The 24,463-nt window shown below is 35.7% G+C and overlaps 1 protein-coding gene across 1 annotated transcript; it reads left to right on the plus strand.

Annotated features, from left to right (window-relative positions):
- The first annotated feature begins 21,570 nt into the window (after nt 1-21,570).
- On the plus strand, nt 21,571-22,956 carry LOC131045980 (aspartic proteinase nepenthesin-1-like). The gene has a single exon (XM_058004460.2). The coding sequence runs from the start codon at nt 21,571-21,573 to the stop codon at nt 22,954-22,956; it is 1,386 nt and encodes a 461-aa protein (XP_057860443.2).
- Nucleotides 22,957-24,463: the final 1,507 nt, after the last annotated feature.

Here is a 24,463-nt window from a genome sequence, read left to right on the forward strand (position 1 = left end):
CTAGAGAGGGAGAGAAGATTTTGAATTTAGAGGTAGCAATTTTCAGTAAAATCAACCAATCTCCTAGATTTAAGCTGTTAAATGCAATCACGACAATCTCCCAAAATTTCAAAAAAAATGTCAGGGACCGTGGCGCTCGGGGTGCACACAGTCCTCGCAACTTTTTTCGAAATTTGCAGGGATGAAAGTTATGATGATTTTAAAGCTAATCTGAAAAAATTGAGTGATTTTACAATCTGTAGATAGGCCAAATTAAAGTTGCAATCTCAAAATTGAACCCTACCAAGATTGTCAAAAAATGCAAAATTTGAATTTTGAAAAAGAGAGGGAAATTGAAATTTTGAATTTTATGATTTTAGAGGGAATACCAAAAGCAATGCAAGTTTTGAAATTTGAAAATTGACTCAATTTCACGCAAAATTCAATTTTGAAAGTGGAAATCAAGGTTGGTATAATTAAACACTTAATTTCAGAAGTCACAAATTGCAAGAATTTGAATAAAGCATTGAAATTTCGAATGAATGCCGACACACTTTTCAGATTTAGGACAGTAAGAACACAATTTTGACATGAATTTCAATTTCAACAATTTTTGAATGATTAGAAGCCTTAGTCCAAGCAATCCCTAGACCAACTTTGACTTTAATTTTGAAAGTGTTATAATTGATAAAATCAGCCAAAATTCTGGATTTTAGCAGAAAAATATAGTAAGATCTAGCTCCCGAAATTTCAAAAAAAATGTCGGGGACGATGGCGCTCGGAGTGCACACGGTGCTCGCAACTTTTTTCCAAATTTTCAGGGATGAAAGATTTTATGATTTTGTTGCGGAATCCAAAGTTACAGCTGATTTGGAGATGTTTTGATCAGTGAAATTGTCGATCAAAGGTTGAATCAGGAGGGTTTTAAAAATTAAGGTTTTGACACTTAACCACTTAATTTTCAAAATTAAAGCATAGATATGATTTGATAATTTGTAGTAGAAGGGTAGATCTAAAACAAGCATTAATAATTAAACATTTCACAAGCTTAATTACTAAAAAGAAAATTTAGGGTTTTTATGCAATTAACCTCTAAAATTTGCAAAAGATCAAACATGGAAATGTAATTAAGGAATCCAATTTTCAGATCTAACCATGAACAATCAGAAAGGATGTTCACATCGGGTTCACCAAAATGTAAAGCGGAAAATTGCGAGTGAACCCTAAGTGTTCCCCCCACCACTCCAAGGGGAAAGGGGGTCACTTAGGATTGTCGGTTTTCACTTAGGGGAGACTTTACATTCAAAAGAGGGGTTGAAACCCACAAGATCCAATCCCACACAATGCAAGATTGGATTCTAAATGATTTTCAAGGGTTAAGACAGCAAGGCTACCCTCTTTTGTAAAGAATGTGGATAGAATGATTAAGCTAGGAATGCATGAAAAGTGAGAAAGATTCACTTATAAATAGAGATAGGAATATAGGATGAAGCTGCGGACCTGGAATTAGCAGTAAAATGTCGAGACGACGCTATCCTGCAAATTTGAGTAAAAGTTGACGAGACGATGGCGCCCGGCGTGCACACGGTCCTCCAAAAAATCCACGAAACGAAGGGGGATCTGTTCATCTCTGCATAAGGATTCGAGATCTTCAATTACAGCCGTGTACTTGCAACCTACACACAGAAAAACGAAGATGATTGGGGGGTTAGGGATTAGGGGTTTTCCCTTAGGCCAAACCCTAGTTTTGGAATTAACCAAGAAATGAGAAATGCTGTAAATGTAAATGATTGTAATGTAATCAAGTACTAATACCTTGTTGTAAGAATGTTTGTATTCTTACATGCGAAGGTGTAAATGTTGTTGTATGTTGTATGTTGTAAGTGATCTCCTCTTCAATGGTTGAATCCTTGTCTTGAATGCAACACTTAGCCTTGAATGGAGACTTGGAATGATCAATTGCTTGAAGGAATGCTTGAATGCTTGAATGCTTGAATGTTTGAATGTTTGAATATTGCTTCCGCCTTTTTTTCCATCCCCCAAATGAGAGAGGAAAGTGTAGTTTATATACTTGTCAATTAGGGTTGATAGACTAATTTTTCCGACCTTAGGCCAACCAGGAAAGGTTATTTTCCAATTTGCAAACTTAAAGACCCGAGACCCAAAAGAGACCGGGCCCAAAAATAGGGCCAGGGACCAGGGCATTGGGTGCCATGGTCCCACCTCCAGGGACAATAGGGTGTAGGGAGGATCAGGCCAGGGTGCTGAAAAATGCAGTTTTTGATGTCATGAACAAGTTTCGGGGTCTGCATTCAGGTTCCGTGTTGCATCGCCATCGTGAAGACCCAAATGCAGTCGAAATTGCAAGTGTCGCAATTTTAGGACGCTACAAATATCATTACATAACTCCTTATTACAATGATATGCCATGTTGGCTTAAGACCAATACAATAAAAGAAATCCATAAAACATCTCAAATCATCTAGGTAATGTGTAGAGTACATGCTAGCATGATATCGGTCCATAACCTAGATAGGTACTAGACCTATTCTAGGTTCACCACACCAAAGCAATGTCTTCAAGGAATTGAAGCACAGTCAATGAACATCTTTAGCATCCTGAAATCCTTGAAGAAGCTGCACCAACACCAATTGTGCATCCTGTCATGATTCCTCAATGAAAGCTCTACTGATAAAGCCTTAAACCAGTGCCGATAAGGGTTTACCAGAGTGTATGATAACATCCAATTACCAAGCCAATACCAACTGACTAGAACACGCTTATGGAGCATATAAATCATGAAATCCAATATACTTTACTTATCCAAACATGCTAGAAGTGTCCAACAGATAATATTTTATGTCGATAACACTAGATCTTCTACCAGTAACCAAAACTTGTTTGTCGATAACCATCCATATTAGCTAGTGTTGACATCAATTACAAAACATCAATGCAACACATAATCAATTCATCCATAATAACAACACCATCTTCATGGAAAACACAGATAAACCCATAGGGAAATAAATGATAAATATGATGGAAAGACAATGCAAGATAAAAGAGTGATAAAGTGTAAAATTAATAAAAAAGAGAATGAGTAAACTCCCCTTTCCAAGATGCTATAAAAATGGTGTTGTGCGCTATCCAGAGAGTTGAAAAAATAGTGATCTTGTGAGAGAAGCTATGAAGATTGTCTAAAGAGATTGCTAAAAGCTCCAACCTGCAAAGAGTGATCTCAAAATACTAAAAGATCCCAAAAATACCATCAAACGAGAAAGATATAGGCTCTGGACCAAAAATTGATGTCGGTGGATGCATGTAGGGGCGTTACAATTCCTTCCAAGTGTAGGCATAGTGCTTAAACAACCACCTACAAACTGTCAGATTCATGGGATGCTAGTGCACCACATAGATGTCTCCGCACCATGCTATAGTCTTGAAGGTGACAAGTTGATAGAGTTGGTGAGTATTAGTTTGAAGTTGACAAAATGATGTTGAGTGGACAAAGGGACAAAGATGGTGGTACATAACCTCCAATGATGTGGAGGAAGGTGCCATTTGTTGCGATGGATTGTACCAGGTGTAATTTTTGATATTACACTACCCCATGTCTCATGCAGCTGTTTATGAGTATTTTCTGCTTAAATTTTAGCAGCTGGATTATTCCCATGTAAAATTCTAATTGGGAGAAAAAGATAAATTAGAATCTTTCCCTATTTTAGTGGAGTGGCATTTGCTTAAAAATTGAAAATAAAGCTTTGAGAAAAAGGGAGCTCCACAAATTGCTCCTCAAAAAGCTGAGTAGCTACTTCTAGCCAAAATAAGTTAAGCAACAGCATGGCAACTTGCCCTTTTAAGATCCTAAATTTAAGAAAGTTGGTGGTAAATAAATTTAGGTTTTCTTTAAAATTCAGATGATTGACAAAGGAACAACTTAAACCACACACACTAAGCTTACACTTCTAGGCTTAAAAGTGTTAAACACTCAAAGTTAACTAACATTTTCTACTCTTAATATGTTTCTTCATATATGTGGTCACACTAAGAATACCTATGCTTAAAGTTTTGAACACTCGGAGTTGGCGCGAGAACATTTTTTTAACATCATGTCAGGAGCAAGAGCAGGAGCGAGTGTTGGCGTGGGAACTAGTTCAGGTTTGAATTTGCTTTCTGCAAGATCTGGGAGCCCAGGGGAACCCCCCCCCCCCCCCCCCCCCATCCTTTGGATGGGGCCTCGAATGATACTTGGGATGGTGGTACCAATACTGCCAATGGTTTTTCCATCACCTCCGACAAAACTGGTGAGGTTGAGGGCCCCAATAATAAGATTCCCTATGTGGAATGCAACAAAAAATGGGCCTCTCTTGTTTCATCAAAGCTTAAAGGAAAGGGCATTTTTCTAGTACCGCATAAGGTAGACCGGGACTTTGGTGCTTTCTCCATCTCCATTTCAGACAGTATTGTAGTTCAGAATATGGCTCATATGCATTTGGTCTTAGTTGGAAAATTTATCAGCCCATGCCCAAATATTGAGGTTGTTCGTTCCTGGGTGGCGAGGAAATGGAAAGGTAAAGTTCAAACTAATGTTGTGGCTATGGTTGGCAGCTTCTTCTCCTTTTCATTCTCTTGTAAAGAATATTTTTGATATGTTCTAGTGGGAGGTCCTTGGATGCTAGGAAAAGCTTCCCTGGCCCTTAAAAAATGGAAACCAGGTTTTAATCTCAAAGACAAGGAATGTAATGAAGCCCCTATCTCGGTCAGACTGCCAGGTTTACCCATGGAATTCTGGGGAGAAGAAATTTTTGTAGGTATTGTTGTCTACTTTGGGGATCTAATCTTAGTCAACCCAATGACTACAACAAAAAGACGACTGGTCTATGCCAGACTATGTGTTAATGTCAAACAATCCTCAAACCTACCTTTCAAGGTATATCTTTTCTCCAAGCTCGATAGATGGGTGCAAAAATTAGAGTATGAATCCATCCCCTTTGTGTGTTTCCATTGCAAAAAAGTTGGTCACTAGTCTAGACAATTCCCATTTAAACCAAAGAAGGAATGGAGAAAAAGGAATGAGCTGCTCTTAGAAAAGAAGGATTCCTTGGCCACAAAGCCTTCCTCAAATGTTTTGGGCTCTATTTTGGTTGACTCTAGACCCGAACCAATCATTCCTGCTGACCTTGACCTGAGAAGCTTGGACCCTATGGAGAATGTTGGGGATCCCTTCGTTGTGAATGCCCCTTGCATTGATGGGGTTTCCCCAGCCTCTCCTAGATTTGCCTAGGATATTCCCATTCATTTGATTATTCATATGGATAACTCTTTTGACTTGAATCCCCAAACCTACCCCTTGCAAGATCCTCCTCTTGAAGACCCCGCTCCTTTTATTGAGGTCAAGCCCAAAAACAAAAGAAGGAACTCCCCTATTGGCCAAATGACTCTTGGGGGGTCTTAACCAGAAATAGACAAAGAGAGGATTGTGGGTCAGATTCAAGGGGGGTGGGGAGACCTTCTAATGTAGTTAGCAGAGATAGACAAAGTCGAGTTGCCATTGTTGATGGAGCCTAGAGAACATTACCAGAAATGGGGATGGGATCCCCCCTCATGCTAAATGAGTGTCATTTCATGGATTATAAGGGGATTAAACCACCCCCATAAGTATGACCTACTATCTAATTTGGTCAGAGATCAGAAGCCTGATATTTGTCTTGTCCAAGAAATGAAAATGCCTGGTAGTAAAGTGGAAAAACTCAAGCTGGCAATTTTTGGAGATTGTGGCGTTCACTGTGTGGATGATGATGGTTCTTCAAGAGGTATCACCACCCTTTGGAATATGAGACTGCTATGTGGTAAGTTGGTTCTCTCTTCTCCCAATCACACTACTACTAGATTCTTTAATCTTAAAGATGGATCCTCCTGGATCATTTCCAACATCTATGCTCCTAATGGGAGATCAACTAGTAAATCTCTATGGTCTTCCATTTGCCTTACTAGATCTCTCTTCCCTAATGAGAAATGGATCCTTCTTGGTGATTTCAATACCCTCTCTCCAATTTGGAAAAATTTGGTGGTATACTTATTTCTATTGATAGTAGACAAGACTTGGCTGGCATGATCAACTCTTTGATCCTTTTAGATCTTGATCTTATTGGAGCCAAATTCACTTGGTCCAACAGACACAATGGGGAGGATCTTATTCAAGTCAAGCTTGATAGGGGTCTTATTTCTCCAGATTGGCTCTAGTTGGCCTCCTACAGACTTAATGCCTTAGCTCATGTTGGATCAGATCACTTCCCCATCTACCTCTTGGTATCTTTGTTGTCTGGCAGAAAGGCATACCCCTTCAGATTTGAGAAAATGTGGCTTATGGCCCCGGAAATCCAAGATAAAAGTTTGGAGTGGTGGAATATTGATATCCGGGGAATGACTATGTTTCGTATAGCCATGAAGCTCTTCAATGTTAAGTCTAATATTCAATGCTAGAATAAATCCACTTTTGGCAACATCTTCAAAGCTAAAGAGAAGCTCAAACTAGAGCTTATGGAGGTTCAAGAGAATATCCAAACTAATGGGTTTGATATTGATGTCTTGAATAAAGAAATTGATATTTTGACTAAATTACATGATATTATCTCCAAAGAAGAAGAATTTTGGAAGAAGAGATCTAGAGCCTTATGGATCAAAAGTGGTGACAAAAAGACTAAGTTCTTCCATAGGATGACTCTTAAGCACAGGGCTACCAACAGAATAAACAAAATTCAGATTGGGTAGAGATGGGTTGATAAGCATGATGAGATTTGTTAGGAACCCATCAATTTTTTCTCCAAGCTCCTTTTTGTGGATGAACCTCTTGATTCTTCAACTCAGATTGAAATCTTGCAAGAAATTCCCTCCATCATCTCTAGGGACATGAACTTGGAGTTTACCAGAATCCCCTCCCCTGAAGAAGTTTGCAATGTTGTTTTCTCTTTTGAAGGTAACAAGGTCCCCGGACTTGATCGATTCCCTCTTTTTTTCTTTCAATTTTTTTGGCAAATTATCTACTTTGATGTAGTCATTGTTGCTCAAAATAATTTTTGGATCCCGCTCTCTCCTAAAGGAACTGAATGCCACCTTCCTGGTCCTCATCCCTAAGAAATATGACGACTTCTTTTTTCAGGATTTTAGACCTATTAGCCTTTGCAACTCTATTTATAAAATCTTCACCAAGATTCTTGTGCTTAGGCTTAAGATTTTCATCCCCTCTCTAATCTTTAAACATCAAAATGGGTTTGTTCCTGGGAGGTAGATCTTGGATTCTACTATTGTGGTTCATGAGAACATCCACTCCCTTTCAATTAATAAAAAATTGGGCTTTCTCCTGAAACTTGACCTACTAAAAGCTTTTGATATAGTTAATTGGTGCTTCCTCCTTAGAATCCTCAGCGGATTCGGAGATAACTTCATCTAGATTATTGAGCAATGTGTTTCTACCCCAAAATTCTTTGTGTTGATTAATGGATCTACCTTCGGTTTTTTATCTGGGTCTAGGGGCATATGACAAGGGGATCCTCTATCTCCTTTCCTTTTCATTCTGATGAGTGAAGCTCTTAGCAGAATAATTCAGAGGGAAGTCATAAATGGCAATATTATGGGCCTTCGGCCCTCCTCTCAGGCCCCCACTTTCTCTCACTAGCAATTTGTTGACGACACTCTCTTAATGGAGGAAGGTTCAATCAAAGAAGCCAAGAATTTAAAAATGACTCTAAATATATATGAATATGGATCAGGACAAAAAATTAGCCTGGCTAAAAGCTCCATCTTCTTATTTAACACCCCTGGACACAAGAAAGTTAAGATTGCCTCGATTATTGTCTGCAAAATTGGAACTTTGCCTGATTCCTATCTGGGCCTTCACCTCTGCCAAGGCCTGACTCCTGACTCCTTTTGGGCAAATCTTATAGACAAATTCCATAGCAAATTGGCTTGATGGAAAGGCACCTTTCTAAGCCAAGTTGGTAAGCTCTAGTTACTCAAAGCCTCGCTTCAGAGCCTCCCTATTTATGCTATGAGTCTATTCAAAATCCTAGTCAAAATCGCAGATAAATTGGAAAGAATTCAGAAAAAAAAAATTATGGACTAGAACTGAATCCAAAAATAGATTACACTTTGTGGCTTGGAATCAAGTTTTCTTTCCCAAGCCCATGGGAGGTCTGGATATCTAGAATTTGGAGGCTTCAATAAAGCCCTAATGTCCAAGAAGCTATGGAGATTTCTTAAGGAGAATAATGAATGGACTGATATATTCAAACTTAAGTACCATATTCCTGATATCCAAAACACTTTGGAAACTTATGATCTCCCCAACATGGTTTTTGATTTCTAGAGCAATTTTTTTGCCTCCTCCAAAGTTATCTTGCATGGTTGCAGATGGATGCTAGGTAATGGTACCAGAATCAGGTTTTGGGATGATGGCCCCCTATCGGACTCTGTTTGGTCTCCCCCTTACAAAGAATAATGCCTCAAAAAAATTGGCACCTGGGTCGCTGATTACATTAGAAATGGAGACTGGCTAGACCTCTCTTCTATTGATAATGATCTAAGAGCTATACAACCTTGGTTGAATTGTATCCACATCCCTCGCTCTCAAGGGGAGGATGAAGTGTTCTGGAACTTCTCCTCTTCTGGGAAGTTCAAATTTATTGATGCCTATAAGTTCATCTCAGGATCCTTCTCCCCCCTATTGTGAGGGTATCTAGAACAAACTCCTAATTCCTAAAATTAACATCTTTTTCCAGTTGTTTATGCAGGGCAAGATCTCTATCATTGATAATCTTTGCAGAAGAGGCATTCCTCTCTCTAATAGATATTTTCTCTATAAAGAGGCGGAGGAAAATGTTGGCCATCTATTGCTGCATTGTGCCTATGCGAGAGATATATGGAATCACTTCCTTAACATTTGTAACATTTCTTGGGTCTTCCTTGTTTCTACCCACCGAATGTGGTTTGAATGGAAATGCCCTTTTGATAATCAGGCCTTAGGTGTTCTCTGGAATTTATCTCTTCTTAATATTGCTTGGGGCATCTAGAAAGAAAGAAACAATAGAGTCTTCAAGGATTTGGAAACTCCTCCTTATATTGTGGCTGTTAGAATTCATAATGCTATCAAAGAGAACATTCTCCACTCCTGGCCTTGCAAAAAGAATGACTCACCCATTCCTACTCTCCAAGAGGATTGGGATACTATCAATCGGTGGTAAATTGATTGGAATAATGCCAACCCAGTCCACAAAACCAAGCAGTGTAGACAAAATTTTATATGGCATCCTCCCCTTATGGGCTGGATCAAAATCAATGTGGATGGGTGGCTAAAGGAAATCCTAGGCCTCTTGGGTGTAGGGGAGTGGCTAGGAATCACTCTGGTCTACTAGTTTCTATAGTGGCACTCCTCCTAGGCACCCAGACCAACCACTATGTAGAAGCCAATGCTACGCACATTGGGTTACACATGGCTAAAAGAGAGGGGTTTACTAAAGTGTGATTGGAGTCCAACTCACTAAACACTGTCAACTGCTTGAGTCGACGCATAGATCCTAGTTGGATGATTGCCAGCCTGATCAAGGACTTCTGAAATATAATTAATGAGCTGAAAGATTTCAAAATCTTGCACATATACCAGGAAGGAAATAAGGAAGCAAATTTATTGGCCAATAGAGTGATGGGATATGTGGCAGCCAATTGGTGGAGTAGCAAGGATGTTTTCCCTGAAAATCTATGTGATCTAGCATGTAATGATTATTGCGTTATTCAATGACCCCTCATTATGACATGACATAGTTGATGGGGAAACAACTCTTTCTGGTTTTCCCTAATAAAAAATCTAGAAACCTCCTCGGCGACTGGATTTCCTATCCCATTGTGTGGTTTTTATGCTATTGTTTGGATATCCTTTGGCTGTGGCCCATTTTCTGGGACTGGTTGGTGTTAGTGAGCCCCTTCTCCTATTATTTGGCAACCAAGAACATAATGGGAGGGGATAAGAATAGATAAGAGCCCTCCACTTGCGAGAAGTGGAAAAAGAATAAAGATGTCTAGTGGGAATTCGTCGATGGTGGTCTCGTCCCCTACCTAGACTGGTTTCACGGCCCCTCTCCTCTGATTATAGAGGCCTTTGTTAACGGATGGAAAAAAGAGAGTCTCAAGGATTATGGTGTCTACTATCAAATTGATGAAACTTTTGTAGCGATGGTCACTGGTCTGGCTACGACTGGAAGAAGATTTTACAGGTATAGAAAAACTGGGGGGAAGGACTTGTCGAGTTTCTTTGACAAAGACAAGGAGCACTCTAGAGTCACTAAGATGGCTGATGGTGGCTATAATAGAAAAGACCTCATGGCCCCATGGGCTGACATGGTTGAGTTTATAATGAGGTATATCACGCTCGATGGTAGGTATGCAAGCATCTTTTCCTACCATTTCACTATCATAAATCATTTTTGGAATGGTAAAATTATCTTTGTTCCCTACTATCTAGCCTCCTCCCTTGGGAATAGCCTGGAAAATCACCTGGAGAGCCCTAACAACCCTATTCTTCATGAGGGACTTATTGTCCATATCATGGAGCACGCTAAATCCCTTGAAATTGTGCCCCTGCTTGCTGAGATTGGCTTGCAGATGGAGGTCCAAGATGTCTCTGACTTAGAGATGGACTTGGAAGAATGTAGGGTTCATGTTGATGATCCTAAATATGAACCTCTAGATGAAGGGGAGATGATGGTCACTCCTGGGATGCTCGACAACAAGAACCCCCCTAGATGGGCAGCTAGCAAATATAAAACCAACAACAAACTAATCTCAAAGACCAAACCCCTCACCAAAAAGAAAAATTTGATGGCTAAGGATCATAGCCCGAAGATTACGGACCAAGGGATTAAACTAGACATCCCTATCAATGTCTAGAAACAAAAATAGGGGACCATAGCCAATGAAGAGATCTATGGAAATTAGAAGGCTGGTAGTCTAATGAATCTGGTCATAGAAGCTACCAGAAGCTAGGAGAGCTACTGGAAGTGGGTCGAGTGGGAAATTGACACCCTCAAAATGGGGATTAAAGAAATAATTGATATTTTCACTGCTTCCCCTGAACCCAGCAAACTAGAGAAACTCATGATTATGACACAAAAACTCTCCCAGAACGTTGAGGTGATGAAATGCAATCATGAACAAATGATTGATAAGGTGGAACAATCCATGGCTAAGATTAAGAAAAATCTCAAGAACCTGGTAGACAATAGTAAAAAAGCCATGAACAACAGCATTGAGGGGCTTGAAAAGATTAATTCCATGGTTGCTGATTATAGATCCTATCACAGTGATCTGGTGAAAGATCTTGGAGGAGATGATATGGCTACTAGAGACAACAAAACCACTGGACCCAGTTCCAGAACCAGGAGTAGAAGTAGCAACAAGGGTACCTCCAGATTCATCACGGAGGAGCTTGAGGAAATCAACAGGATTTCCATCCAAAAGAACATGGATCTAGTGCTCTCACTTAACTGAGATATTTTTCTTTTTCTTTGGCTTGAATGTTTGTGTTTTCTTTGTTTTTGTTTCTATTTGGGGTTGCTCCCTTGTTTTGTTGTTGTCTCTTGTCGGTTTGGCTGTTGGTCGGCTGTTGTAAAACTTTAGGTTTCGGGTCCTTGTAAAACCCGTTTATCTTTATCTAAAACATTCTCTAGGCTTAATATGTTTCTCAGTGTGTAGTTTAATGTTGGCCACAAATTATCCTACCAGATTAAGAATATTTTATGCGATTCAATTTCTAGCCCCACCCCTTTTCCACCTACTTAAAAATTTGTAGATCTAAAAAGTAGGGGCTCTTATTTTTCAAGAAGAGATTCCGATAATCTTAGGAAAAAAACAATTTCTTCCAACCAGGCCCCTTTCTTAAAAATAGAATCTTAAGCCCAACATAGAACCCTACCTAAATTCTTATAGAATCTCCATATGATTGAAACACTATGGAAATGGAATAAAACTAAATAAATAAATAAAAAGTTCATTAAAAAAATAAAAATAAATACAGGGGAAATCTCAAACCTGTCAAGAAGCCACTCATGTCACAGCCAACTCTATGATATTCATTAGAAGAAGATTCATAAAAAACCCATTTCAAGATCGATTTTGAATTCCTAAAACAAATTACCGAAAAGATAATAATTGTGCTATTTCAATCTTGATTATTAAATGGAATGAGGATCTCTAATTTTTTGGATATCTCCCAAATCGCTAAAGTGGATTGAGGAGGGGGGGAAATAAGAGTAGTTGTAAGTAGGCTAGTGCCCCACTTTCACTGCAATGTCTATGGGGCAAATTAACATGAGACTGATGATGAGGACTTGATTTTGACAAGCAAATGACCTAACCTTTCCTGTTAATATTCGTTACGTACCACATATCTAAATAAATAAATAACAACTATAAAAGAAATGTTTGTATGAGTAAACTCGCTCACTTGTGCATCTCTTAGCAGAGCATGGACTCGTATCCTTCTATTATTTATTCTTATCATCATGTAAGAATAAATGTAAATGCACATAATTATCTTATCATTTTTTATATATTCGATTTCAAAGTAAAAAGGGTTATCATAACATAAATAACTTGACATGGTTATTTTTATAACATGAAGTAGTGGTCCTGACACCATGGTATGAATTTATAAATTTTTGTTAACTGTAGACTCATTTACAATATCAAATTTTTAAAAGAACGAGTCTTAAATCATATGCTAGAATGTTGTATAAAAGAAAAAGCCTTAAATCACATAAATCATTTAAGAGTTCTCATTCCAATTTACATGATAAGTTAAGGATCATCATTGTATACTATTAAAATATTAGTTTATGTCACCAAATTCAAAAACATGTTAAACCTATTACATCATTGTTTGTTTTCTTTTATCAAGATTACTGTAATGCCTACAAAAATACCCTAGAGAAATATAACTAACTAACATGCAAATAGGGATATTTTTTCTTAAAATATCATCTAATGCAACACATAGCACTAAAATACTTATATGCATTAACTCACCATTTACTAATTATGCACATTTCAACTTAAACATAATCATAAGAGCACAATTATATGAAATCAATACACAAGCAAAAACAAATACAATCCATCAATTAACATTCCCTAGGGTGACTCAATATCACTACTTAACTAACATAAGAACTTAACCACATTAGCCTGCTACCACAATATAAAACAAACTTTTCCTTTCATCATTTTCTTCTTACATTCATATAGATAACATCTACTAATTCAACCAACATAGGTACAATCTATCCTTATCCAATTCCCAAATTATTCTTTAGATTCATTTTAAGAGCACCAATACCAAATGTTCCTAATCCCCATTTCTCTTTTACTAATAACATCATTAAACCATCATTGAACATCATCTATCAAATAATTAATCCATTACCATCTAGAGTATAATAATAATATCTAATATGTATACATGTCCAAGAGACAAACATGATAATGAATCAAATTCTTCCAACCAAGAACATATTCTCTACCTCATGCAAGAATAATCCAATGACATCATCAATCGTGAATCTAACCTTATTTTCATTAATGAATAATATCCGAGGTACAATATCATAATCTACTATAGGAGTCATGATCGTAATCCTATTACAACATTTCCAATACATATGAATACAAGATCCTTTACATAGAGATATATATTCTCAATCCACAAGTACAACTATCTCGAAGTACATTTAATCTCTTTTCAGTCTAATATAACTGTCAAGAATCATGATACAACAATTTACTACAAACAAGCATCCATGAGTTGAAGAGATATGAATCCACATCCACGCACAAGAGAATCCAACGAAGAACATCCCAATGGAAGAAGGCATCAAACCACTTGACCATGTGGAACCATAAGGAACCACCCCCATGCTAGGAGATGACACAAGATCCCACTCACACTCTAGAACTAGGCGAATACCTAACAACCAAAGGAAATCAACCACTTAGATGCCACAACAAAGAAGTAACACAATCAATAAGCCAAATCACATCACAAGTCTAATCATATAACATAGAAACTCCAAGAGGCATAAGGAATAGGGACACATGTAGGGAAAGAGTGTCATCACATTCTATCCTCACTAAGATCAGAAAATGGCACACCTTGATAGACATGTCTTTACATACTATCCTCACAAAAAAGAGATTATACCAACCCTGGTAGACATGTGGAACTGTCTCAACTTACGAGAGATTCAAAGGAGTTTGGTTTGCCATAATAAAGGCCTTCCCAAGATTATCCTAAAATATCCTCCCTAGGACTAAGCATTGGGGCTCAAACCAATTATTATCTTGTTTAGATAAATCTTAATTACCCAACCCATCTAGTTAATTATTAATGTTATTACTTATTTAAGATGAGGAAAACTTTCAATGTGCCCTAGTGGTCTAGACTCTAAGCATCCTTATATGTAACCCCTTAGCAGCCTATATCTCACGACCCCAACTATCACATGAAATCCCACTCTCTCTAACCATGTTCCAAGACCTTTGGGTAATCTCATAACAACTACACAAGGAGGCTCATCATAATCATAAATATCCACATAAAATCAACATACTCATAAGAAATAAGAACAATAGCCAAAAGATAACATAAAGACCACAAGAGCCTCAATAATCACATAATCAATTCAAGAGAAAGGCCTACTCTTCTTGCCCAGCAAACAACATACTCCTCACCAATGATGCAATAATCAACTCGTTGGAGCTATAACAGATTAATCCTCTACAGTACGGCATATCAACTTACTGGAGCTAAAAAATATCATATCATATAACCAAATTTGAATAGTATACCATACTAGAAATCACAAGGAATTGGAAATCACAACCTCTAGTACAAAAATCACTCATAAAAATGACTCAGAACTCCAAAACTATCAAAATACCAGTTTATAAAGCATAATAGCGCTTATACAAAATGGTTTAGTACCTTCACTAACCAGTTTAATGCTTTTGGTTAACTAGGTAGCGCTTCCACCAAATTCATTAGTGCATGTAACAGATTTGATAGCGCTTTCATTTTTATAGAATAGCGCATTTATTAACTGTATTAGCGCATTCGATAATATTGTTAGTGAATATGATAAAAGAAGTAGTGTATATGAAGAAACATCACATTCACACAAGGGTTCAACGCATTTGCTGTGAAACTTAGAAAACGGAATTAAAGGATTACGACATCACCAACAAAATACATAAGGCTATTGAAATGATGTCAAGGCCATCCAAACAAGGATGAAATCTCATATGTAAATCAAAGGTCTTAACCATAAACATAACAAATCGATCCAAGTATAACAAATAGACCATAGTTGATACACAGAACAACTCCTATGACACACACATGGACATCATCTGCCTACAGGAGAAAAGAAGAATGCTAATACTAAAGTGATAAAACTCCCAATATTGCTAAACAAGGATATAATTCCAAGCACAACACTCTTAGAGTGTAGGGAATACCCAGACACCAGAGACTCCCAAGTTACCACAGCCCATTCATGGCATTGCACACGAATAAGAAAACAAAACATTCACCACCGGCATACAAATAAACAAGATCCAGGGAATATAATAATTTTTACCCCAAATATCGTTTCTTAAACTATACTATTAGTCACATTGCAACCAAAACTCCCCGTGGACAATTTTTCCAGAGATCACAACAAAAATTATTTTTCTGGAAAACCAAAATGCAAAGGAGAAGAAAATTGACCAACCTGGAAAATAGAAGTTATGTCAATTTAAATTTGATGAAGAGAAAATCCAAACCAAGCAATCTTCCAGCCAAATCTAATCAAGCTCCAAACAAATCAAGAATCTCCAGTATGTAAAAAATTACTTCTAAAAGCCAACCTAGGCAAAATCTCAAAAGATCCATAAATAAGTTTCATTCAAAAAATTTAACCAAAATCCAACCAATTAAAATAATCCAGAATACTATATTTCATACCAACCCTTACCCAAATTCGAGGTAAGAAATATAAAATTATAATATATACTTACCCAATTCTCACAGCCAATAGAATAATAGGATAGGTAGAAATTATAATATTTAATTATCCCAAATAGTAAAAGAGAAAAGAATAATAGTATAAATAATCAATAATTAAACAAGCCATGGGCACAATAAAATATAGAATCCCAATAACAAAATAAGGCAAGAGCATAATAAATAAGTATCCCAAACTAAATATTAAAGCCACAAACTATATAAATGATTAAATACTACTCAAGCCAATTAATTATTAAATATCAAACTATACATTAAATTAATTTAAATATTAATAAATTATAGTAAACAATTATTAATTAATTGATTAAATAATCATAGCTCAACAAGGGAACCCGACATAGGGCAAACATCTCATCACAAGATATCAACATGACAACTCACACCAAGACACTAGACTGACAAGGATATCAACTTAAGCCTAGAGTGTGTAGAGGGAACTCATGCCATCTCCAATTAACTTTCCATTGGGATAAAAACATGCTCAAATTTGTGAGACTAGGTGGAGTCGATGCTTACTACCTACCACCCTACAACCACCACAGCCACAAAACAACATATACAATAACATAGATCATAAATGATCAGGAAAGTGAGCAAGAATCACGTCATGTCATGCTCACAAGGAGTGGTATGACATCATCTCTATCACAAATATAATAGTAAGACATTCAGAATCAACATAGCACCATCTCATCCAATATAATCATGAAGTGGGGTTAGCATAGTCAAGATGCCATCATAACCTCATAAGCAATATAATCCATTTATGAACAATGAGTGCATATCAATCATCAAATGTAAATCCATCCATCATAATAACCAAAGATATATCATCATCCAATATAAATTACCATATATCAATATCCATATGAAATGTCTAGCATCATCAATAAGCATCTAAGATGTAGATAAAGTCATAAGCTTTGACGAAAACATCACATAAGAGTCTAGATAAGTCTATTGATGAATAAATCAAAAGTTGAATCAAGGAGGGACAATATAATTACGAAATCAATAAATTAAATCCAAGACATTTGATCAAAAGAAAATATCCTTTCTAGTAAAATCCTAAAAATTATTTTTCAACATACTTTGGTCTATAGGTTCCAATTCTAAGAGGTGAGGTAAATAGTTTTTAGAAAACTACAACTTCATAGACCATTTCCATGTTAAGAGATGAAATTTTTGAGAAGAGATTAGTTTTGAGGGCAGGAAGATTAGTTCCATTAAATATATTGATTCTATCTAAACAAAATAAAGCAAAATTAGTCATCTATTAGATCATATTTTTTTTAGTAACATATAGTCTTTAGTCAAATTCCATCAAGGTGCACAAAATGGTAAGTTGTAATCTTATGATAATTTTTTTGTAATTTTTTGTAATAAGATAATCATTGCACTCTCTGGCAATATGTTCTTGCTAGAATTAAGATAATTCTCCACTTTTAGATTGTCAAGGATCTTTCCCTTGCTAATATGTTTAATATTTGTCTAAAATAATAACTTGAGAGCTCATGAAGGACAATATAAATTTATGGTAATGTCTTTTAGCTCAAGCAACATCCTACTTTTTAACCCTCGTGAATACCATGTTTCACAATTGCTTGCATAAATTTATATTAATATTCTTGAATGAAAATTTCATATATTTGTAAGTTGTTAAGAAAGATCTAAATTGAGTAGAAGAAGATTAGATCTAATAAAGATATTGAACGCTATTTGAAAAATTGTAACAAACCTATAATTGAAATCTCCAATCATTTAGGTGATTTGAATTTTGAAGAGATGATTAACTGGAGGAATTATTTAGACTTGATTATTTTGAATATGATAAAATTATAGATCTGGAAAAGGTTAGAATTGTTAAAAGAAGATTTAAAGGATATGTTATTGTTTAGTTGAAATAAGTATAATAAAAAAAAATATGATAGCGAATAAAATGATAACAAAGTCAGTATGAGTAGTTATAAAATTGAAGAAGTGATTGAAACTTGTTGATAGATAGGATAGTGGAGTATATTGAAGAATTTTATGTAAGATAATCATTAGGACTAGCTATAGTGAAGAGAGCAAGGAAAAGGTTGAAATATATCAATACAATAAGAGGGAGTATTTGGAAGGAATTAAGTTTAGCAATATTTCTAGCAATAGACTTGGTATTTCAATTTGCAATACTACATGTGAGAAATTGAACAAGAGATTTGAAACTAGACAAAACCAACGATGAGGAAGTAGATATTTGTATGATGATAGAACACCTTACAAGGAATATTTTGAACCAAGAAAGAGTAATACATACAAAATGGAGGAGGTAGTATTTTTTTATCATGCAAGAATGTAATAATTTACATGTAATAGTGAGTGAATAACTAGATATCCAATAACTAGAAGAAGATTTGACATACATGATAAAAATAAAATTTTATGGAACGTGTTGGTGATTTAAGCTATGGAACACAAATCCTTAAGGTTGGATAGTCTCCCAAGTGTTAGGAGTGTCAAACCTAGCAGGAATATCATGAAACTTGTGTTTCTTTTTAAAATAGTGCTTGGTAAAAATTTTAACATGATAGGTGATGCTAGCATGACACACCCTTCAAACCCACATGAAACACTTTTGTCTTAGAGCTATAAACTAGTTAGTTCACAAACAAAGGACTTCATCCCCATTTATCAAAGTAATGCGCAAACCCATGAGCACATTGGATCAGTAAATGCACAAGCCTGTGATCATAATGACCCAGTGGAGGTTTGAGCCCTGGTGGCCACAACAACAACACCACCATTTAACTAACATAGTATAGGAAGAACCCAAAGTATTAACTACTTAATGTGAAATCTATGTTTAGGTTGGGAGACTGGGAACTAATTATTTAGGTGGGTGAGACCCCCTTCACTTCTAGCTTTGCAAGACCAAGGTTACTCCATTAATTTTTTTTAATATATATCTCCACTAAAGAGTAATAATTAGTTCCTTGAGACAAATCATACTCATTGTGTAGTGCATCCATATTTAGGTTGTTCCTTTGTGTCTATATGATGCCTTTGGAGACTCAAGGTTAAATACCAAGTTAATATAGACAATCTATCACATAAATGTCAATAAAATTTGTTTTGTAATAATTAATTATAATGTTATATACAATTAGACATGGCTATTGAAACATGTAGAAAAGATAAATTTAAAATATATTTATACTGATTTATTTCAAGTGTGTAGATGATAATATGGGGAGAAGGAGCTAGTAATATATTGCTGCCTATATATAATGGGAAATAATGTCTTTGAATTCATATAAAACTTGGGCTCTGCACACATTCAGAAAAGAAAATGATAGTTGTAAAATATTAAAGTCAGTTTACTTAATTCTATGAGCTTTTCATTTTTTTTTTTAGTTTTTTAGAAAGATACCTTACAAAATCTTTGCAAAGATTTTATAATCATATGGTTCACACATCCAATAATGCACACCATAAACATGGAGACACTCAATGAAGGTTAATCTGCCATTAATCATTTGATCTACAAAGCCTGCAATTACTTTTACAAATTTGGGATGAACTTAGATCATTAGAATACAAAATTCACAATACCCAAACTTAAAAATCATGAACCCTCTAGTTCTACTAGATAATTTTTTTTCCTTGCCATTCTTTTCTCTAGTTTATTTCTGTATCCTTGTAGAAATGAGAAAGAATGTGTATATACCAAATCTAGGTTGCCAAAAATGAGAAATGCACAAACTTGTCTATGGATCCCAAATATATAGAATCTTCTATAGCTATAGGTTGTAGCCATATTATAACATCAAATATGTCCATCATATTTGTAGGTCTAAAAATTGATCCAATAAAGTCTTGAAATTTTTGTAGAGTTTCTTAGCAACCTACAAGTTATGGTCTACATACACTAACAAGGTTGTAGGAAATGAAGCATTATTTTGTGGGCTTCAATTTGTTCTCGATAAAAAAAATTAAATACTTGAAGGTGCTAATATGTTTTGGGCTAATGATTTTTCAAATAAGATCCAAGTATACATGTCAATACCAAGGGTAGGCTACAAAAATCATGTCCATGATTTGATGGTACTAGACTCCTAAATGTAGATATAGCGAATGTTTTACATTTTTTACTCAATATAAAAATCTTTTTGATCTAGTTACATGGTTTCAACTAGTTAGTGTAGCTATATGTTAAAGTAATTTATGCTCCCCTTTCGATATGGTTGTTATAAGTGTTTTTGACTAAGATACACAATCTTCACACAATTATAAGCTATAAAACACATACAACTGCATATAGGAAACCAATTACATGATCTCAAATACAGAAATTAACGCACAAATAGAAACATATAAAAATCATATTTGTAAATAAAAATTCACCACATAAACTCTACTATAATTAATATTAAAATTAAGCACTTTTTCTTAATTATAATTTAATATAAGCATTTAAATTATAACATATATGACTATTACGAAAAAATAAATATGAATGGGATTTGGACCTTCCCTTGTAGTTTCTTATACTAATCTTAGCTTCCTCAAATTTTATAAAAATACAATTCTCTTTATTCAAATATTTAACCTCACATAAAGGGAAAAATACTTGATTCCCATTGAATTTATAAACTCTTCCTAAATAACTCACCCCTCTCTATCTTTTCGTCATGTCTCATTTATCCCCTTAGATATCTCGCTCTCTTATTCATAAAACTTGAGTTTTCTTTAAGAAAGGTAGTCTAATTTAAAGTCCCTTTCTTAAATATTTTTTTATCCTTCTAATTTAATTTCCAATCTTTAAATCCATTGTTACCTCTTCTCTCTTTATTTTTATGTCTTAAGCAAAATGTTGCTATATTCTAATTTTCCATGTAGCCCTTTTTTGTTCTTCCCTTCTTTATCTTATTTACATTCCACTCCACCTCTACGAAATGTTAAATAATATCTAGTACCTAGTCAAGGCATTAAACCCTCTAATACTTAGTGAGGGACACATTCATATGTTAATTTAGGCCTTAAATGTTATTTCTACAAATTAGTTATAATGGGATCATGTAACTCTCATTTACTTTCAGTTTCTTAGGCATTCAATGTTGTAATCTTCATTTACTTTAGTTTCCTAAATATTTAATATTTTAATTAGACATTTAGTGCTTATATCTTGTTAGTTGTTCTTAGTATATTACGCATTGTCTTTATAAAGAAGACACCCCATTGTATACTTCATACATTCAATCATTCATTTTATGCATTTAGCCTCATTTACTTTGAGATGGGAACCATATAACCATCATTTACTTTATGATGGAGTCATACAACCATCATTTACTTTTAATTTTCTAGACATTTAATATTTGCATTAAACAATTAATGCTTGTATCATATTAAATGTTCTCACTACAGCACACATTGTCTTTATAAATAAAACATCTCGTTGTATATTTCATCAGAAGCTAGTTTTTGCGATCATGGCTGCACTGGGGGTTTTGAGGTCAGTAGTCCTAATCCTATTATACTTCGTTTCGTATAACTCTTGCGATGGAGGGAGACTTCCGAAGCGGGCGAATAATTACAGAGCGGAATTGATCCGCAGAGAGTCCCGGTTGTCTCCATTTGCAAAAGCCCACAACCTGACCACACCTCAACGGGTGCGGCGATCTGTGGATATGAGCCAAAGGCGGCTGGAGAGGCTGCAGGCCTTGGCAACAGGACGCGCCGCAAATTTCTACAGCCCGGTGAGTGTAACCGACAACGAATTCATAATGCAAATGGGCATAGGGCGTCCCTCTCCACTTCTACAGCATATGATTGTCGACACAGGCAGCGACCTCATTTGGCTGCAATGCGGACCCTGCATTAGCTGTTATACACAAAAGGATGCCTTGTACAATCCCCATAGATCTTCCACATACATGAATGTTTCATGCAATAGCAAGTTTTGTAATGGGCTGAATTCAAATTCGTGCCGTTATCCTGACTCGTGCGGGTACTCGTATGGATACGGAGACGGTTCACTCACGTCCGGAAACATGGCCTCAGAAACTTTCAGTCTGAAAAGAAGTGATTCGGCTTCGTCCGGGTGGGAAGCTATTCCGCACATTGCCTTTGGCTGCGGTAACCAGCAGGAGGGTGATTTTGGTGGTGTCGCCGGTTTAGTTGGTCTTGGAAGAGGCGTCCTTTCTCTGGTGTCTCAGCTGGGCGAGACCATCAAACACAAGTTTTCATACTGCTTGGGATCTGTTGAAGACGAGTCCAGCGTTAGCCCTCTCTTTTTGGGAGACGCTCCGATTGCTGATCTTCCTGGAAAGTTTCAATCTACTCCTTTCATTGGAGTTAATGACTCCAATTACGTTTCAACTTTCTACTATCTTGACTTGCATGGAATCAGTGTTGGCGGCACGGCGATTAAATATCCGGCTTCTACATTTTTAGTTGATTCTTATGGAAACGGCGGGCTGATAATCGATTCCGGAACCACGCTGACTTTTCTGGCCGACCCTGCGTACGAGCCCTTCCTGGCCGCTGTCAAGTCTAGTATCAAGGCTAAGCCTGTGAATGCTTCTTCTATCGGCGGAACCGATCTTTGCTACAAAAGCACGGTGACCGTGTCGAAGCTTCCGCAAATTGCTTTTCATTTTGCAGGAAATGCAACATTTAATGTGCCTCCACGGAACTCGTTTCCCTTGGTAGAGGATGATCTAGGACGGAAGTTGCTGTGCTTGGCATATTCTAGTGCAGGGCCTGAAGGTTCCTTGTCTACATTTGGAAATATTCAGCAGCAAAATTACAATATCATTTATGATCTGGGCAAGAACAAACTCTCGTTTGCTCCTGCCATCTGTAACAGTCTATGATGTAAAAGTTTCTAATACTTTGCGCCCTCGATTAATAATATGTTCTCTTTTACAGTGCTTTCAACTTACTGCTAGTTCGAGCCAATAATCCCCACATAATTTTTATTTTATTTTCTATTGTTTTGATTCCCGATATGAGCTCGATTAAAGACTTTGTTGAGCAACTTATACCTAGCCGATAGGTTATATTATGTGAGCGATATTGACAGGAAACAAGTCTCGCACAGTGAAACAACTACTGATTTGCCGATTAACTGTTTTGGTTTTCTGTAGTTGATCAAATCCAATGAAATCTCGGAATCAAATCAGTATTTTAGTGGGCGATCAAATTGTATGAAATCTCCAAATCAAATCAGATTTATTGTTTTCATTCCCCGTATGATCTCCATTAATAACTTTGTAGAAGAATGTACATGGATTAAACCTCTTGTATATGCAGATGCAAAGGAACAATAGTTTGCAGCGGCTTTCAACCTGCAAAAGGTTCATGTATGTGTTTTGAACATTTATATATAGTCGTAATCATCTTTCGGAATATTATTATTTACTTTCAAAAAATTTCTAAACTTAGTAAGATTTATATTTAGAGAGGTGTAGTTTTTTAATGTATTTATATGTCGCAATGGTTGAAGAATAGGATTCGTATTTATTTAAAATTTAATTTAATATTTTTTTTTATATAGAAAATTTATATATTACAGAATTTGCTTTCTATCATAGAATTTGTTATATTTGCATATGATAAATCACACCCTCTCAAATATTCTACTTGTTTTAGAATTGGCATTCGAGGAAGGCTAATAATGTGTGGCATCTTCTTCACAATTCTACTCATGTGTGTTGGATCTACCTTGGGCTTAACATTGTTGGGAAAACAATTTTGGCTTGAATTAATTTTGTCAAACTTGTCACAATTTAAAATGGTCTCCAAATGTTACAACTATCTAAGGAATTAAGTTGGTTGATGTGTCTTAGTAACATATATTCTCTAATCTCTATCTATTAATAAAATAGTAAGCATTTTAGAAACTCATATACTACCCTTGTAAAAGAATGCACATAACTATATTACTTTTTACAAAATTAATAACAAGATTATAGTTAGCTTGAGGTTTGCATAATATAACTTAAAGGATAACTAGTGTTAAGAACCGATATCAAACAATTATATCACAATACTTTATAGAATTGTTTTAGTTACATTCCATTTTCTCTATTATAAGTGTCATCCAAAACCTGTTTAAATAAAGGTTTCATAAAAGAAAATATTTGTAGTAACCATCTAAACATATATATTGTTACAATTATATATATTATTTTTTAAATTAAATAGCAGTTTGCTAAACACAATTATTACATACTTAGAAATTTAGTTGTTTATACTCTAATGATTCAATAGCTTTATATGTGATCTACATTCTTCTGCTATTTTATTTTGGTTTGGTTTGCTTAGATTTATTTAGCTTGTAGATCTTTCTAGTCTCCATTTTTTGTTAGAATAATTTTT

This window comes from Cryptomeria japonica, chromosome 11, assembly GCF_030272615.1.
Source record: "Cryptomeria japonica chromosome 11, Sugi_1.0, whole genome shotgun sequence".
Lineage (NCBI taxonomy): Eukaryota > Viridiplantae > Streptophyta > Pinopsida > Cupressales > Cupressaceae > Cryptomeria > Cryptomeria japonica.

Coding starts and splice junctions, on each gene's coding strand:
- LOC131045980 (XM_058004460.2), top strand. CDS start 21,571: ATGGCTGCACTGGGGGTTTTGAGGTCAGTAGTCCTAATCCTATTATAC.